The 18,655-nt window shown below is 33.6% G+C and overlaps 2 protein-coding genes across 2 annotated transcripts; both read left to right on the top strand.

Moving 5' to 3' along the window:
• Positions 1–1,916: 1,916 nt before the first annotated feature.
• Positions 1,917–2,561, top strand: LOC125190026 (F-box protein At3g19890-like). The gene has a single exon (XM_048087227.2). It carries the CDS (start codon positions 1,917–1,919, stop codon positions 2,559–2,561), a length of 645 nt encoding a protein of 214 aa, XP_047943184.2.
• Positions 2,562–8,627: 6,066 nt separating this feature from the next.
• On the top strand, positions 8,628–9,716 carry LOC125190027 (F-box protein At3g07870-like). Its single transcript, XM_048087228.2, has one exon. It carries the CDS (start codon positions 8,631–8,633, stop codon positions 9,714–9,716), a length of 1,086 nt encoding a protein of 361 aa, XP_047943185.1. The 5' UTR covers positions 8,628–8,630.
• The last annotated feature ends 8,939 nt before the right edge of the window (positions 9,717–18,655 follow it).

Here is an 18,655-nt window from a genome sequence, read left to right as displayed (position 1 = left end):
CTTATTCCTACAACTATATTTCATCAATAATGCCTTAAACTTTCATTTTTACGACACGGATGCTCTTAGTTGGCTTGCGAAGCTCGACCGATACTTCACAGTTAATAAATCTTCAACATGTTCAAATTCAGATAGGGTGAGATGATTCAATAATAATTCACCCTATTGGATTCATTATATAGGCGAAAATGAGTTATTTATTACTAAAATTTATCACAATTTGAAATATTTAGATGCTAAAAAAATCTTATTTTCATTAATTCAATAGAAACTTGGATACTGTATTATCACATCATCTATCATTAAATGTCCCAACTCAGCATAAGGTATCAGATGAGAAAAAAAGGAAACTTGAGATAAATTTAGTTTGCTTGTTTTGTTAAATATTTAAATTTTGATTGTACAATTAATAATATTGATAGTTTTCTCAATTAAGCTAGTCGATCAAAATTTGTTATTCGCAAATTTTGGATTTGGCCCAATTGAGACCAACCGACGTGCTCGACCAATTTTATTTATTTAATATTTTCATCTATAAATACACATATTCTAAATTTTGTTCTTCCATTATTTTTATTTTTTTATTTAATAGGAGTGTATACTTAGTATAAATTTTAAGAAAAATTGAATTTTGTAGTATGATTTGATCCTAATAAATGGGCTTCACATGAAGTGTTGGTCCGGTCCAATGAGTATAATTCGAATGTGTGAACAAAATTCCGGATTGGGCTTGTTTTTTCTCAGGTCAGCCCGACCGATACTAAGAATAAAATATTGTGCTAACTTATTTGGCAGTAAATTGATGCTTAATTTATCAATTTTTCGCATTGTTGTAAGATTATAGTATCCATTCATTTTGCTTCTGGTAGATCTTGTTTTAGGCCATAATGATTTTGATGAATTCAATCTTGTGGAATGTGTTAGGCTCCGTTGGTATTACGGAATTGAACATGCGGAATTGGAATTGGAGCTTCTAATTCCAAATCCAATGTTCGGTACCACAAAATATTTGGATTTGGAATTGAATTACAATTTCAATTCCGCTCAAATCCACAATTTGAATTCCAAATGAGGAGTAGACAATTGGAATTTCAATTAGTAATAAAATTGCACTTTCACACTGCTACATACACACACACCCCTGCACATACACACACACCCCTGCGCGCACACACACACACACCTGCACAGACACACACACACACACTCACACCTGCACACACACACACACACACTCACACCTGCACACACACACACACACACTCACACCTGCACACACACACCCCTGCACACACACACACACAAACACACACACAGACACACACACACACACCTGCACATACACACACACACACACTCACACATACACACACACCACACACACTTACACCTGCACACACACACACACACACACACTGCACACACAGTCACACACACACACACACACACCTGCAAATACACACACAAACGATACACACCTACACATTCCTGCACATATACACAGCAGCCCCCACACATACACGCATCGCCCACACACACACCTGCCCACACACATAACACATACCATCACAGACACACACACACATACACATACTACATATTTTTTTTGTATTCAATTTCTCATCAATTATCATTTTACCGAACAAAAGATTTGGAATTGAATTATAATTCAAATCTTTCAAATTCAATTCCGTAGAATTCTAATTCCAATTCCTTGTACCGCACACACTACATAATTTTTTGATGAAATAATTCGTAGTTCAGTCAATAGTTTGTTCTTTCTAAAAGAATTTGCTTTTGGTGATCTTATCCTGTGCAATCCGATCACACGTGACTATATCATGCTCCCTTGTCCACGACAAACCACCCTAAATGTCAAGATTAACATCGAGAATTTTGGATTTGGAGTGAGTAGAATGACCAGAAAATATAAGGTGGTTAGGATTTTCGGTGAAAAATCATTGGAGGAGGAGTGCAAATATGGGTGCCAAGTATACACGGTTGGAACTGGATCGTGGAGAAAAGTTCCCTTTGGTGACTCGCTCAGGTTATGTGACGATGTTGGAGGGGTACTTGTGAATGGGAATCTTCATTGGACCGCCAAGGAAACAAGAAGAGGCTCTGGTGAATGGATTTGTTGCTTTGATCTTGAAACGGAACTTTTTAGCAACTTCCCTGCACCTCCTCTTTCTAGTAGTACAGGTAGGTCACTGTGTGTTTTGCGTGATTGCCTTTGTGTAAGCGATATTTCAAACACTGATGGGTGCATTATAATCTGGTTGATGGAGGAAAATGAGCACGGTTGGACAAAGATATTTGTCATCCCTGATGTTGATAGGCTTCCTATTGTTGAAGTTTGGCCGATTAGAATTTTCGAAAATGGCGACGTCTTGATGGAATGCGAGGATGGCACGCTATTCTGCTATTCCAATAAAACAAAAACTTTTGACTACGACATTGTGTCTCAAGAGTATCGTGCACCGTTCCCCTCTACATTCGTGTATGCCCCGAGCTTTGTCTCTCTCAAGAGTTTTGCTATGGAGAATGCATGGTCATTTTGAGTTTTGACTTTGTAGTTTCTTTCATGTCTGATTGTGAAATGCATAAATGGAGAGGAACTTGAGAGAGTGTACCTCTTATACTAATATATTATTTGTAGCTTCTTGGTTTTATTTATGATCTGGTGTCGCTTTAATTTTCTTGCTATATTCTGATGAAAAACAAATTGATGAATAAATTATTAGTATGTTTATTAAATTAGTTGCGCTAATGTATGTTGTCTAGCGATATGGTAATTAATGTCGTACATCTAAGTTAGAGCTAGCAAATCGTGCGGATTGGGTCGCTATCGGGTCAACCCAATATCGACCCAACCATATCGGGTCCCAACCCAACCTAACCCGAAATCATCCTGGTTCTTATCAGGTACAACCCAACAGATTCGTGTTGGATTCGTGCGGATTTCGTGTCATCCAAAAAAATATCGGTCATCTTTTAATGATAGTAAATTACAATATAGTTCAACGCTATACGATAACAATCGACATATGATATTATATAATTAAAATTTGATATTACACGGTAAAATAAGATATTACAAAATTAAAATAATTAGTTTAAATAATTTTTTAGTCCAAATAATAAAATTGAAGTATATTAAAATTGAACCTAAATAAAAAGTTAAAATAATTTAAATAATTATTTTTAAAAAAAATTTAAGTATGCAGTAATATTTTTTTATCATAAAAAAATAATTAATAATAGTATTAATCATATTTTTATTAATAAAATTAAAATAAAATATTTTTTAATTAATAAAAATAATTAAAATTAAAATTTAATATATTATTTTAATTAATAAAAATAATTAAAATAATTTTTTTTTCTTAACGGATAATCCAACCCGACCCAAATCCGACCTAACCCAACCCAAAATTTTCGGGTTCTTACTGGGTCGACCTTATAAGGACCCAAATTCTAAATGTGCGGTTCGTGTCGGGTTAACTTCGTCTTCGTGCGGATTAGTGTCGGATCAAAAATTGCCATCCCTAATCTAAGTTATTATGATCGAGTTTATCATGGTACTATCTTTAAATTTAACCGATCATGTTCGAATGCGGATGCTGCAATTTTGATGAGGACGTAGTGTTCAACTTCGAACTCCCCTTTGATGAGTCAATCCATCATTCAACTAATGGTTTGATCTTTCTACGTGGCATCAATCATGATGATCTTATCTTGTGCAATCCAGTCACACGTAACTATATCATGCTCCCTTCTCCTCGGCAAACTACCTTAAAAGATCAACTTGCAGTTAGGAATTTTGGATTTAGTGTGAGCGGAACGACTGCCTATCAAAGGTGGTTAGGGTTTTCATAAGAAAACCACTTCGTTGACGAGTACAAAATGAATCCATTACCATCGTGCCAATATGAGTGCCAAGTATGCACCGTTGGGATTGACACGTGGAGAAAACTTCCCTCCGGGCCCACTAAGGTTTTTCGATGACCTTAAAGGGGGTGTACTCTTTAATGGAAATCTTCATTGGGCGTTAATTGAGATATTGCATACAACTGCATTTTTCCTTTGGACGGTTATAGATGAGAAAATGATAAAAGAGTGAGAAATATGAAGATGGATTATTTAATTGTGGAGTAATTTAATTTGAATCACAAAAATCGTCATCGTGAGATGCACAATGCACCGTCAGAGGAAGGGAATTTTTCGGGAGAAGATTTAAGACATGAACGTTGCGCTTCTTAGTACGGAAGATGCAACCATGAACATCAAATGGCTGAAAAATGTTTGCTATTACAAAAACAACAAAATAAATCTTCAACATGTTAAAATTAGATAGGGTGGGATGATTAAATAATTCACACTATTGGATTCATTATATAGGCGAAAATTAGTTATTTATTACTAAAATTTATCACAGTTCGAAATATTTAGATGCTACAAAAATCTTATTTCACATTAAATCAATACAAATTTGGATACTGTATTATCCCATCATCTATCATTAAATGTCCCAAGTCAGCATAAGGTATCAGATGAGAAAAAGGAAAATTGAGATAAATTTAGTTTGCTTGTTTTGTTAATTATTTAAATTTTGATTGTACAATTAGTAATATTGATAATTTTCTCAATTAAGCTAGTCGATCAAAATTTGTTATTCGCAAAAATTTTGGATTTGGCCCAACTGAGACCAACCGACGTGCTCGACCAATTTTATTTATTTTGTATTTTCATCTATAAATACACATATTCTACATGTTTTTTCAATTATTTTTATTTTTATTTAATATATACTTAGTATAAATTTTAAGAAAACTTGAATTTAGTAGTATGACTTGATCCTAATAAATGGGCATTACATGAATAAGTGTTGGTCTGGCCCAATGAGTATAATTCGAATGTAGGGTACACTATGGTCCTAATGGCTCCTTAGTGTTAAGTTCAAATTTAATAATAACCTTTAGATCAAGATTATGGGCGGATGAGATGTATTCTACAGGTCATACTCCGTGTTACATTATTAAGAGGCTCTGGCTACATTATGAGGGTAAAATTGGAACATCATAATCATAATTCAGTTTAATAACGGAAGGAGAGACATTTTCGCCATTTAATTTACACGTTCATATCAATCAACATTCCACATACCACTCTCTCTCCTGATTTCTGTATCACATTTTTCACAATCGAAGAAAACCTAATTTCAACATTCTCTCTCGATTTTCAACCCTAGTTCCGTCGACTCTTCGTCTTCTGAAAATCTGGAGGCGGCATTCGGTCATTGAAATCGGAAAAAAAACCTTTCGACGACCGGCAAAGTGTAGCAATCCTCTAAACACGGCGGCGGCAATATCAATTGACTTCTGCGACTGTCGTTGCCCAGAAATCTACATTTCAGGATTGCACAGTACGGCAATTTTAAGGTAATATACACACTTGATTCTATCAACCAACTCCCGTATACATTATTGTATAGATTGCCCGAATTGAAGGGTTCAATTTTATATTTAAATTGATTACGAATTCTAGAATTTTCGTGAAAATTAATAATTTTGTAGTTAAAGCTTTGGTTTTTGTCAGGAATAAGGTAATTTACATTATTCAATATAACTTTGGGTAGCTTTTGTTTGTTTGTTTGCTTTTGGTTATTTGTTTGAACTAGTCCATGGTTTTGATGTTGTGAAGTGACGGTGGGCATGAGTTGTGGTGTTTTGTTTAATTGTGTATTGTCTGTTTGGTGGGAGTTATGTATTTAGAGCAAAATTAATATCGTGTGTTACATTATCAACAAGAATGAGTTACATTATCAACTAGAAAGCATGAAATAATGTATCGTATCGTTGTTAGTAATGTAACTTAGGATGCGCCCTGGATTAAGTTGTGTGTTGACATTCTCTGCATGCCCTTTGTTTCATTATTAACCACCGTTCGATACATTATCCAATAGACAACCGATAATAATGTATTGCATGTTTATCAACACTGTAATCATGCGTATGAGTTATGTTATGCAAAGTGTTTGTGTTGCACATTACATTATTACCCACAATTAGTACATTACAGCAGTCTTTATACACTAATGTATACTATTAATAGCAATAATGTAAACGGGGTGCGTACATTAGTCGCCATGTTTGTACTACATTATTGTGAATTGTTGTGTTCATTTTTTAAGTCTATAATTTACATTATTTACCCCAGTTTGATACATTAATACAGATTCATTTTCAGCATGTCTTTATTTTAACACATATATGACGTACATTGTTCAATATGCGATAATAGTCTCACTTTTATTATTAACTTTTGAACAGGATGGAAGAGGACAAGAGTAGATTATGAAGATAACTTTGATGATTACTTTGAAGAGATGAATATAGAAGATGTAGGGGACGAAGGTCGTCGAAATAGGGATGATGTACTCTATTTTAGGAGAACATGAACAGGATGGAAGAGGATGGAAGAGGACAAGAGTAGATTATGAAGATAACTTTGATGATTACTTTGAAGAGATGAATATAGAAGATGTAGGGGACGAAGGTCGTCGAAATAGGGATGATGTACTCTATTTTAGGAGAACATGAACAGTGTAGCATGATTTTGTACTGTGTTTAGTATTGCAAATGTAATGTAGATATTGTTTTCTGTGTTGACATTATTTGTGGAACATGGTACATTATTTAACAGATTATGTTACATTATAATGTATTCATCATGTATTACAGTTTGTTATCTTAAATAATGTAAACTTATGTTATCAATAATGTAAGTCGTCACAGCTTTGATGTATGAATTGCTAAATTAAAAAAAGTAAGTAGTATATCTTAAAAAATAAAATTTTCTAAGCTTTCAATTATAAATGCAATAACAATTTTATTGTAGAAAGATGTGGTTTAGATTAAGATAATTAATTAAGAAAATCAAATCTTGGTAGCCTTGAATTTAGGAAGCATATATAACGTAAATCATGGAAGGAAACTAACTAAATTTCTCATACCAAATCTACCCTTTCTTGAATTAAAATAATAGTTTTATTAATAAAAGGAGCATGTGTCTTGGCCGTTAGATTGATAAAATAAAGGGATGAGATCAAAATGGATATTTGACATAAATTGGGTTATGGATTTGAGCACTCCCCTGTATGAACAAAATTCCAGATTGGACTTTCATTTTTCTCTATATTTTGATAGTATAATGTAGTAAATATTTTATTGCTGCAAAATTTTGTATATGTATAACCTAAAATGATTTAGTACTTTGCCAAAAAAATTTATTAGCCATACCTAATTTACCAAATTATATTTTGTTGAATGGATTGGGGATTAGGACTAAATTAATTGCACCCATATGTGATGCAAAGAAATATCATATATGGAATGTTGCTATTAATATTTTATCCTTTTTTAAATTTGGGCAAATCTAACCTTTCGGAACCAACTGAGCTACGCCCAGGCATATTATCCTTTGCTAGCATATAATAGTACCGTGTAGTAGAGGTATGAACATCATCAATTGAAAAGAATTACGCGTGTTGGTCTATCGCGCGATATGGTAGGTAATATCAGATATCTAAGTTATTACGATCGAGTCCGTCAAAATAATATAACCTTTAAATTTAATGTTGCAGTTAAAAGACCGGCGAATAGTCATTATTATTATGAGTACATAATATGTGACAGGTGGCTTGATGTTCCTCCAACTTACTATATCGGCGTCTATGAGTCTATGACGCACATACCTGATGATCTAGTCTCGAATGCAGATGCTTCTTGTCGTATTCCTACAACCGGTATTCCATCAACAATGCATTTTCCTTTGTTGTCTTAGATATAACACTACAAGTCATCAACCTTGAGAACAAGGTTATTTTAATCTCTCTAATTTTATTATGTATTTCTAAACTTCTCTGAATCAGGTTGTTAAAAAAGGTTTCCTTCCGACCAAACATGTCAGGTTTTTGAGTGGGTCCACTATTGATTCTCTGGAAAAAAAACCACTTATAAATACAATCACTTTCTTAACACTTTTATTATTTCAAATCTCAAAACACATTTAGACCTCAGCGACGCCACTCTGAAGATTCGCCGTCTCCACCGCATTTCCACCGGAAGGTAAATGAACTTTCTTATTCATCACTCAACATTTTTCAATCTCTCTATTTTGGCTCGTTTTCTAGCTGCATGCCCTTGTTTTTTAAGATTTCTCCGTAAATTGTTTTGCTTTTTCAGGCCTTAATGATTTTGATGAATTCTGTCTTGTTAAAGATTTCGCTGTAAATTGATGCATTTTTTGGTGGCTTTGTTAGAATATAGCATCCATATGTTTTGTTTCTTATAGATCTTGTTTTAGGCCTTAATGATTTTGAAGAATTCAGTCTTGTTAAATTAGGGTTTTAGGCTTATGTTCAATTTTGTTGTAATCCTGCATTTTGATGCTGTGATTTTAAGATTATGTTGCTGCAGATTTTTGTGTATGTATAATTATAACTTAAAATCGATTTGTAATTCTGTTTCAAATTTGTTATCAGCCACAAACCAAATATACTAAATTCAATTTTAATGATGAAGGTGTTATTGAGCTTTGAGATGAAGAAAATTGCGGGTAATTCCAAAATGGGCGAAGATTTCTTCAAATATCTTCCATCAGAAATCGTATTAGATATCCTCTCAAGAGTCCCCACTCTAGATGTTATGGCGTGCAAGTGTGTTTGTAAGCCATGGCTCGGTCTGCTCGCTACTCCTGAATTTGTGAATGCACACATATCGAGATCAGTCCCGGGGTTTGCAGTTGAAACACAACCACGGTCATTCAAAATGGTTGAAATTGTGGAAGAGCTTGATGAGGAGCAAGAGTGGGACGTGACCTTCAGCTTCGAACTCCCTTTCGATGAAATGATTCATAGTTCAGTCAATGGTTTGTTCTTTCTAAAAGACTTTGCTTTTGGTGATCTTATCCTGTGCAATCCGATCACATCTGACTATATCATGCTCCCTTGTCCACGACAAACCACCCCAGATGTCCAGATTGACATGGAAAATTTTGGATTTGGAGTGAGCAGAATGACCGGCCAATATAAGGTGGTCAGGATTTTCGTTGAAAAATCATCGGAGGAGGAGTGCAATTATGAGTGCCAAGTATACACTGTTGGAACTGGATCGTGGAGAAAAGTTCCCTTTGGTGACTCGCTCAGGTTATGGGAAGATGTTGGAGGGGTACTTGTGAATGGGAATCTTCATTGGATCGTCGAGGAAACAAGAAGAGGCTCTGGTGAATGGATTTGTTGCTTTGATCTTGAAACGGAACTTTTTAGCACCTTCCCCGCACCTCCTCTTCCTAGTAGTACAGGTGTTTACTCCAGTAGGTCACTCTGTGTTTTGCGGGATTGCCTTTGTGTAACTGATATTTCAACCACTGATGGGTGCATTATAATCTGGTTGATGGAGGAATACGAGCATGGTTGGACAAAGATATTTGTCATCCCTGATGTTGATGTTTGGCCGATCAGAATTTTCGAAAATGGCGACGTCTTGATGGAATGCAAGGATGGCACGCTATTCTGCTATTCCATTGAAACGAAAACTTTTGACTACGACATTGTGTCTCAAGAGGATCGTGCACCGTTCCCCTCTACATTCGTGTATGCCCCGAGCTTTGTCTCTCTCAAGAGTTTTGCTATGGAAAATGCATGCTCATTTTGAGTTGTGATTCTGTAGTTTCTTTCTTGTCTGATTGTGAAATGCATAAACGGTGAGAAACTTGAGAGATTGTACCTCTTTTGCTAAGATACTATTTGTAGATTCTTGGGTTTTATTTATGATCTGGTGTAGCTTTTCTTCCTATATACATTCTGATGAAAAACAGATCGATGAATATATTATTAGTATGTTTATTAAATTAGTTTCACTAATGTGTGTTGTCTAGCGGTATGGTGATTAATGTCGGATATCTAAGTTGTTACGATCAAGTTTATCATGGTACAATCTTTAAATTTTGCCGTTCATGTTCGAATACGGATGCTGCAATTCTGATGAGGATGTAGTGTTCGACTTCGAACTCCCCTTTGGTGAGTCAATTCGTAGTTCAGCTAATGGTTTTATCTTTCTACGTGGCGGCAATCATGGTGATCTTATCCTTTGCAATCCAGTCACATGTGACTATATATATCAAGCTCCCTTCTCCTCGACAAATTACCTCAAAAGATTAGCTTGCAGTTGAGAATTTTGGATTTGGTGTGAGCGGAACGTCGGCCTATATAAGGTGGTTAGGGTTTTCATCAAAAAACCACTTCATTGACGGGTACAAGAAAAATCCATTACCATCGTGCCAATATGAGTGCCAAGTATGCACCGTTGGGATTGACACGTGGAGAAAAGTTCCCTCTGGGCCCACTAAGGTTTTTCGACGACCTTAAAGGGGTGTACTCTTTAATGGAAATCTTCATTGGACGTTAATTAAGATATTGCATACAACTGCATTTTTCCTTTGGACGGTTATATATGAGCAAAACGAAAAAAGAGTGAGAAATTATAAAGATGGAGTATCTAATTGTGGAGTAATTTAATTTGAATCACAAAAATCGTCATCGTGAGATGCACAATGCCGCCAGAGATAGGGAATTTTTCGGGAGAAGATTTAAGATTGCGCTTCTTAGTACGGAAGATGCAACCATGAACCAAATGGCTGCAAAACGTTTGCTATTACAAAACACTACAAAATAAATCTTCAACATGTTCAAATTCTGATAGGGTGAGACGATTCAATAATTCACCCTATTGGCTTCATTATATAGGAGAAAATGAGTTATTTATTACTAAAATTTATCATAATTCGAAATATTTAGATGCTAAAAAATCTTGTTTCACATTAATTCAATACAAATTTGGAGAAAGTATTATCCCATCTTCTATCATTAAATGTCCCAACTCAGCATAAGGTATCAGATGAGAAAAAAGGAAACTTGAGATAAATTTAGTTTGCTTGTTTTGTTAATTATTTAATTTTGATTGTACAATTAATAATATTGATAGTTTTCTGATCAATTAAGCTAGTCGATCAAAATTTGCGAATAACAAATTTTTGATTTGGCCCAACTGAGACCAACCGACGTGCTCGACCAATTTTATTTATTTTATATTTTCATCCATAAATACACATATTCTAAATTTTGGTTTACAATAATTTTTATTTTTTATTTAATATATAGTATAAATTTTATGAAAAATTGAATTTAGTAGTATGACTTGATCCTAATAAATGGGCTTTACATGAAGAAGTGTTGGTCCGGCCCAATGAGTATAATTGAGCCGTCATGGCCCAACATGAAATCGAATGTGTGAACAAAATTCTGGATCGGGCTTGCTTCTTTCTTGGGTCAGCCCGACCAATACTCAAGAATAAAATATTGTGCTAACTTATTTCGCAGTAAATTGATGCTTATTTTATCATTTTTTCACACTGTTGTAAGACTATAGTATCCATGCTTCTTGTAGATCTTATTTTGCGGGATTGCCTTTGCGTAATCGATATTTCAACCACTGATGGGTGCATTATAATCTGGTTGATGGAGGAATACGAGCACAATTGGACAAAGATATTTGTCATCCCTGATGTTGATAGACTTTGTGAGAGCGGTAGAGATGAATGGCTTTTTGGTTTTGTTGATGTTTGGCCGATTAGAATATTCGAAAATGGCGACGCCTTGATGGAATGGGAGGATGGCACGCTATTCTGCTATTCCAATAAGATGAAAACTTTTGACTACGACATTGTGTCTCGAGAGGATCTTCTAATGTTCCCCTCTACAATCGTGTATGCCCCGAGCTTTGTCTCTCTCAAGAGTTTTGCAATGGAGAATGTAAGCTCGTTTTGAGTTGTGACTTTGTAGTTTCTTTCATGTTTGATTGTGAAATGCATAAATGGTGAGGAACTTGAGAGAGTATACCTCTTTTGCTTAGATATTATTTGTAGTTCTTGGGTTTTATTTATGACTTGGTGTAGCTTTTCTTGCTATATACTTTCTGATGAAAAACAGATTGATGAATTAATTATTAGTATGTTTATAAAATGAGTTTCTCTAATGTGTGTTGTCTAGCGATATGGTGATTAATGTGGGATATCTAAGTTATTATGATCAAGTTTATCATGGTACAATCTTTAAATTTTACCGTTTATGTTCGAATGCGGATGCTGCAATTCTACGTGGCGTCAATCATGATGATCTTATCTTGTGCAATCCAGTCACACGTAACTATATCATGCTCCCTTCTCCTCGACAAACTACCTTAAAAGATCATCTTGCAGTTGAGAATTTTGGATTTAGTGTGAGCGGAACGACTGACCGATGTAAGGTGGTTAGGGTTCGCGTCAAAAAACCACTTCGTTGACGAGTACAAAAAGAATCCATTACCATCGTGCCAATATGAGTGCCAAGTATGCACCGTTGGGACCGACACGTGGAAAACAGTCCCTCTTGTTAGTATGCCTTGAATCTGTATAGGATTAGGTTTCCTAATTGGGATAGGATTATGTTTCCTAGGCCCAGTCTGTCATGTGTGCCTATTTATATGGGAGTAGAGCACATAATTTTGTGATCTGAAATCCAATCAGATCCAATCTGTAGCCATAATCCGAAAACACTCTGAATAATATCTGAACCACGTAAATCTGTGTCCATTTACGTTCTTTTGTTTCTCGATTCACAATTGCCCTATTCTGTCATAAAAAACTGTATCAGAGCCAGGTTAGGTGGCTATGGGTCGGGACGCGACCCATGTTTGTATCGATTGTATCGACCCATTTAAGGTATTTTGACAACCTTAAATGGGGTGTACTCTTTAATGAAAATCTTCATTGGACGTTAATTGAGATAATTGCATACAACTGTATTCTTCCGTTGGACGGTTATAGATTAGAAAAAAGATAAAAGAGTGAGAAATTAAAAAGATGGAGTATTTAACTGTGGAGTAATTTAATTTGAATCTCAAAAAATCTCAAGATTAATAACAGTAATGCGTATAAGATAAATTGGAATACAATTTAATCACTAGTAAAGCTACCACGAAACATATTGCTTCAAAGACGACTCTAAGAGATCATTTGCAAAGTAAATACCATCACTCTTTGCCACCCACACATTTAATGATTTTTGAAGATGATACTGATCACCTTTAAAAACATAGAGAGAAAATTGCTTCGGAGCCCACCAAAAATCACAAAGAAAGAAAGTGGTACCCCAAATATTAGGGCAGAAACTCCAGTTATAGTCTTGACCTTCAGTAATATTGTGATACCAAAAATCGTCATCACGAGATTTACAATGCACCGTCAGAGGCAAGGAATTTTGTGGGAGAAGATTTATGATATGAACGTGGCGCTTCTTAGTACTGAAGGCGCAGCCATGAACAACAAATGACCTCAAAATGTTTGTTATTACAAACACAACCAAATAAATCTTCGACATGTTTAGATTTCAGATAGGGTGATATGATTCAATAATTCACCCTATTGGCTTTGTTAAATAGACGAAAATAAGTTATTGATTTAAAAATCGTCACATTTTTAAATATGTAGATGGTAATAAATCTGGTTTCACATTAATTCAATACAAATTTGGATACTTACTATATTACTCACATCATCTATTAGAAATGGGTCACTCACCCCTTAAAAGGCCTTATAAGGGGGGGTTATCCATACTTATATAGAAGAGATAGGATCATCACCAAGCCGATGTGGGACAAGATATTAGAAATTTAACACGCCCCCTCACGTGTGGGCCGGAATGACACATCGGACTTCCATCACGTGGGTAGGCAAGAGAAGAGAATAAGAGATAAACCATCATCGACTTGGGCCCTGCTCTGATACCATATTAGAAATGGGCCACTCACCCCTTAAAAGGCCTTATAAGAGGGAGGGTTATCCATACTTATATAGAAGAGATAGGATCATCACCAAGCCGATGTGGGACAAGATATTAGAAATTTAACATCATCTATCATAAAAAAAGAAAGCGTGAGATAAATTTAGTTTGGTTAATTATTTAAATTTTGATTGTCCAATTAATAATATTGATAGTATTCTCAGTTAAGCTAACTTACTTTTTTGGTCGGATTTGGCGCAACTGAGACTAGGGCTGGAGAAAAATACCGAAAAAATGATATATCGCTCGTATCGTATTGAAAAATATCGAAAAATTATCGAATTTTCGATATATCGTAATTTTCGATACGATACGATATTGTATCGAAAACTTTCGATACGATAACGATATGAATTTCCTTATATCGCGATATATCGTTTTATATCGAAAATACGATATATATCGAAAATTTTCGATATATCGATATTTTCGATATATATCGATATTATATTTTCGATATATATCGATATATATTGAAATTTTCGATATATATCGATATTTAACGATATATCGAATTTCGATACGATATATCGAAATATCGATACGATAACGATATGAAATTATTTCATATCGATATTTTCGATACGATACACGATACAACGTTTTCGATACGATATATCGTATCGACCCACCCCTAAACACATAGCAACACACTCACACAGAACATACACACAAAAACACATGGCCTAATTCCATTCCATTATACCAAGCATGGCCTAATTAGTTTCCAAACCCTAATTTTGTTTGGGTAATCCTAATAAAGGTACATGTGTAGAATATGGATATTTCTATAGAATTGTTATATTAATATTGAGGTTGCGGTTGGTAGATTGATAGTAGTACTTATGTTAAACCTATAATTTAATGTTTTAATAAAATTATCTTACTTTTAATATTTTGATCAAATAAAAAAATAGAATGTTAATTTATTTTGTCTTTTGTCTTAATTTTGTCACGATTCTAATCTCAATTTTAATCTTGAAAAACTATCAAACAAGTACTATAACACTTTCTATTTGTTTAGAGTGTAGATTGTTTGAAAAAAAAACTGGTCAATTTTATTTTTAAAATAACCAATCATATAGTACTTTTTGCAATCATCTTATTGATTTGAATTTTTAATACTATAAGTTGGAAATTAAATACCTATATTAAATCAAATACATGAAAATACTTTAGTTGAAAAAGCCCATCTCAATAGCTTAATTTTCTGAACTTAAATTTCTTACTTCGCATTTAAATATTTCCATGGAGATAACCCTTCCATTAAATTGAGTCCAACTCGTTTGAATTGTTCAACGGTTCGTGAAGGCATGCTAATTCTCCCCCAACTTCACTCTATTTCTGAAAACTCTTGGAGAAAAATGAGGATTTGGGCTCAACAAAATTTATTTGATTTATTGGGCTCCAAAATTGTTCTTGGGCTCAAATAGAATATGAATTGCATTAATTCAACTGGGCTCAATTAAATAGCTTCCTCAAGAAATAATTGGATTAAAGTGAGTAAAAAAATATACTCCATTCATCCCAACGAAGTTGAATCGTATTCTTTTTTGTGATGTTCCAACTAAATTAAGTCATTTTCCTTTTTAATAAAAAACAAAACATCTAATCACTCTTACTTTATTCCATCACCTACTTTACTCTCTCTTTATTTCTCCTGCTTTATTCTTCTCTCTTACTTTTCAATACAATTTCTTAATATCCGTGTCCAAAAATTTTGTCTCAACTTAGTTGGAACGGAGGGAATATAAAATAATTGTTAGTTCCCAAAAGATCGTTATTCGATTTGGAGTCTATCATTTAAAATAGACAAGTCCAAATGCAAAAGAAATTTCTCTTGCTCGACTATAAATGAAACAAGGATTAAATGAAAAAAATGATGTCGTTTTGAGCTCAACTAAAAAGATGATAGTGATGACTTTAAATAGATACGGCCCTGCTTATTTTCTGTTCTTTTTTTGCAAAATATGGAGAATATTATAGTGACATTAATAATACGTATACTATTATAGTGACATTCAAATTACAAATATTTGTTAAATATAAATACTTGTCCGTGTGCAAAATTTGTGTGGTTTATTGAACAATAGCTACTCTCGTGTGCGTTGATGTAATAAAATATAGGATTAAAAGTATCGGGGAAGATGAGCCCTAGATGAATCAATGTTCCATTTCCAATGTCCAATTCATTTTTGTAAGTAAGAATCGCATGTTTATTGTAGGCTCCAATTCATTGCTATTCAAAAACAACTAGGTAAATGTTGAACATGTTGCAATTCGGAGAGCTGGTGAGATGATTCAAGAATTCATCCCATTGATTTAATTATAGAGGGGAAAAAAAACCATTTATTGATTTTTAATGCTTAATTGAACATAATTCTAAGGTCATCTCACTAAACTCAAACTCATTTTTAGGTATAATGGAGGTGGATCCTGTGCTGTGGTAAATAACACAGCAGAGGATGATGTGCTTGAAACGCAGCATAAAACGAATGAAACGCAGACAATGCATATTTTAGTTTTATTTCCTTTTCCCCTCTATTTACCTGAAGCAAAACTAAATCATATCACACCACCGCCTGGCCCCGCTCTCTCACATACAATAATATTTGAATATATTATGTAAAAACAAGTATCTCACATACAATAATATTTGAATATATTATGTAAAAACAAGTACTACTTCAGTACTCCATTATCATGGACCATGGTATATGAAATTCAAAATTCAGGTGCATGGATTAAAAATTTGTAATAGTATATATCCAAATTTACTATCACGTTATACACAATGGTGGACGCAGAATTTTTATATGGGGAGATCCAACTACTACATGTTTTTAGTGTCAATGCACCCTAAACAATCCTGACATAAACACTACGTGTATAACGAATAATTTGAGAATGGACAATAGTAAGTATAAATTAAAGATACATGCGATGAAATTTGAGAGAAAAGGATTATGTATATGGAGCATAATTATGATCATACAATAACAAGATTTACACAGATTAGAAATAAAATAAAATTTATTCAAATTTACTAGGGTAAAAAACCAAAAAATTATACTCTATAAATGAATTAAATATGAGCATTGGATAAATAAGTTAATTTATCTATAATAAAATCTATTATCATGACTGTGTGAGAAATTAAAAATATATACGTATATAAACAAATTACAAAACAAATGTTGTATCTATGCAAAAAATTTATGGCTTTAATAACTAGGCAAATGATTCTACTCATGTGAGAAATTAAAATTTTAATTATCAAACAAAAGTAGCTATGCGAGACTTAATTACAATACATATGATTAGTGTGAAAAATTAATAATTAATCACCAAACAAACACCATATAATGCAAAAAAGAACTAAAAGAAATTCAAAAAAGAACTAAAAGAAATTAATAATTAATCACCAAACAAACACCATAAAACGCAAAAATAATCACCAAACAAACACCACTAAAAAACGCTGCCACGGGGATATAACCGCCGATCTGTAGGATAAAAGCCGCCTATGGAGACTAGATCCGCTACATGTTACTTTATTAACTTGCAAATGCATATAATATATATAGTCTTATTTCAAATGGTTGGGGGTTCCATGGAAACCCGTGCCCCCAAACGTGAGTTCGCCCCTAGTTATACATATATCTATTTTATCTATTTTGATAGAAACCTAAAATCAATCAGTGATAGGAGGAAGTTTTTTCTTATCTATTTTATCTATTTTGATAGAAACCTAAAATCAATTAGTGATAGGAGGATGTTTTTTTTTTATCTATTTTATCTATTTTGATAGAAACCGAAAACCAATTAGTGATAGGAGGAAGTTTTCTCTTGATACCGATGTGAGACAGTTATATGTTATATTTTTAGTTTCAATTGTCAACACCCTTCCTCAAACCCTTCAAGGTGAACCTTGGAGGTGTTAGACTTTTTTTCTAATCGATTGAACAATTGGCCAAATTTTTTTAAAATCGGTTGGACCACTTGGCCCAAATTATAAAGTCCAGATATACCTGTTGGGTCAGTCATTTTTTCGATTTCGGCCCAGATATACTGCCTGGGTCAGTTAAATTTGACCCACAGTCGGCGACCCGCTCAGATACCATGATAGAAATCCATGGGTTATATCCTAAAACCAATTGGTGGTAGGAGGAGGAGCCCATGAGATTTATACACTAGTTTCAGTTTTCTCTTAACACCGATGTGGGACAGTTATGTGTTATATTTTTAGTTTCAATTGCCAACATATTTTACTCCGTATAATATTCAGAAAGATAAAATAATCTATTCTAGTTTTTTCATTTAAACTTTGAATATTTTTTCTAAAATAGTCATATCTTAATTTCTATAAATCAACTAACCCTTATACTTCACCCGTTTCAATAAAATAGACTAGTTTAATCATTTTGGGTCGTCCTCTAAAATTATATAAAGTCTAAATATGGAAAGTTTTCAAAATAATAATCATATACATCATTTATAATATGGATTCCACAATCTACCAATACTCATTTCACCAATTGCATATTAAAATTCGTACTATTTATAACTTTTCAACTTTTTGGGGAAGGGGGAGTTCTATTTTTCAACTTAATAAATATTCATTGTTGATCTTTATGCTGAATAAAATTCTTTTCATAATATTTGTTATGATAATATATTTTTATATCAATAATACTTAGTTTTATGTAATTTTAG

Source organism: Salvia hispanica, chromosome 5, assembly GCF_029641045.1.
Source record: "Salvia hispanica isolate PSC_SH4W2 chromosome 5, Shi_PSC_v1, whole genome shotgun sequence".
NCBI classification, from domain to species: Eukaryota; Viridiplantae; Streptophyta; class Magnoliopsida; order Lamiales; family Lamiaceae; genus Salvia; species Salvia hispanica.
Note: the sequence above shows the minus strand (reverse complement) of the source record. Positions and strands in the feature narration are given on the sequence as shown.

Coding starts and splice junctions, on each gene's coding strand:
- LOC125190027 (XM_048087228.2), top strand. CDS start 8,631: ATGGGCGAAGATTTCTTCAAATATCTTCCATCAGAAATCGTATTAGAT.
- LOC125190026 (XM_048087227.2), top strand. CDS start 1,917: ATGACCAGAAAATATAAGGTGGTTAGGATTTTCGGTGAAAAATCATTG.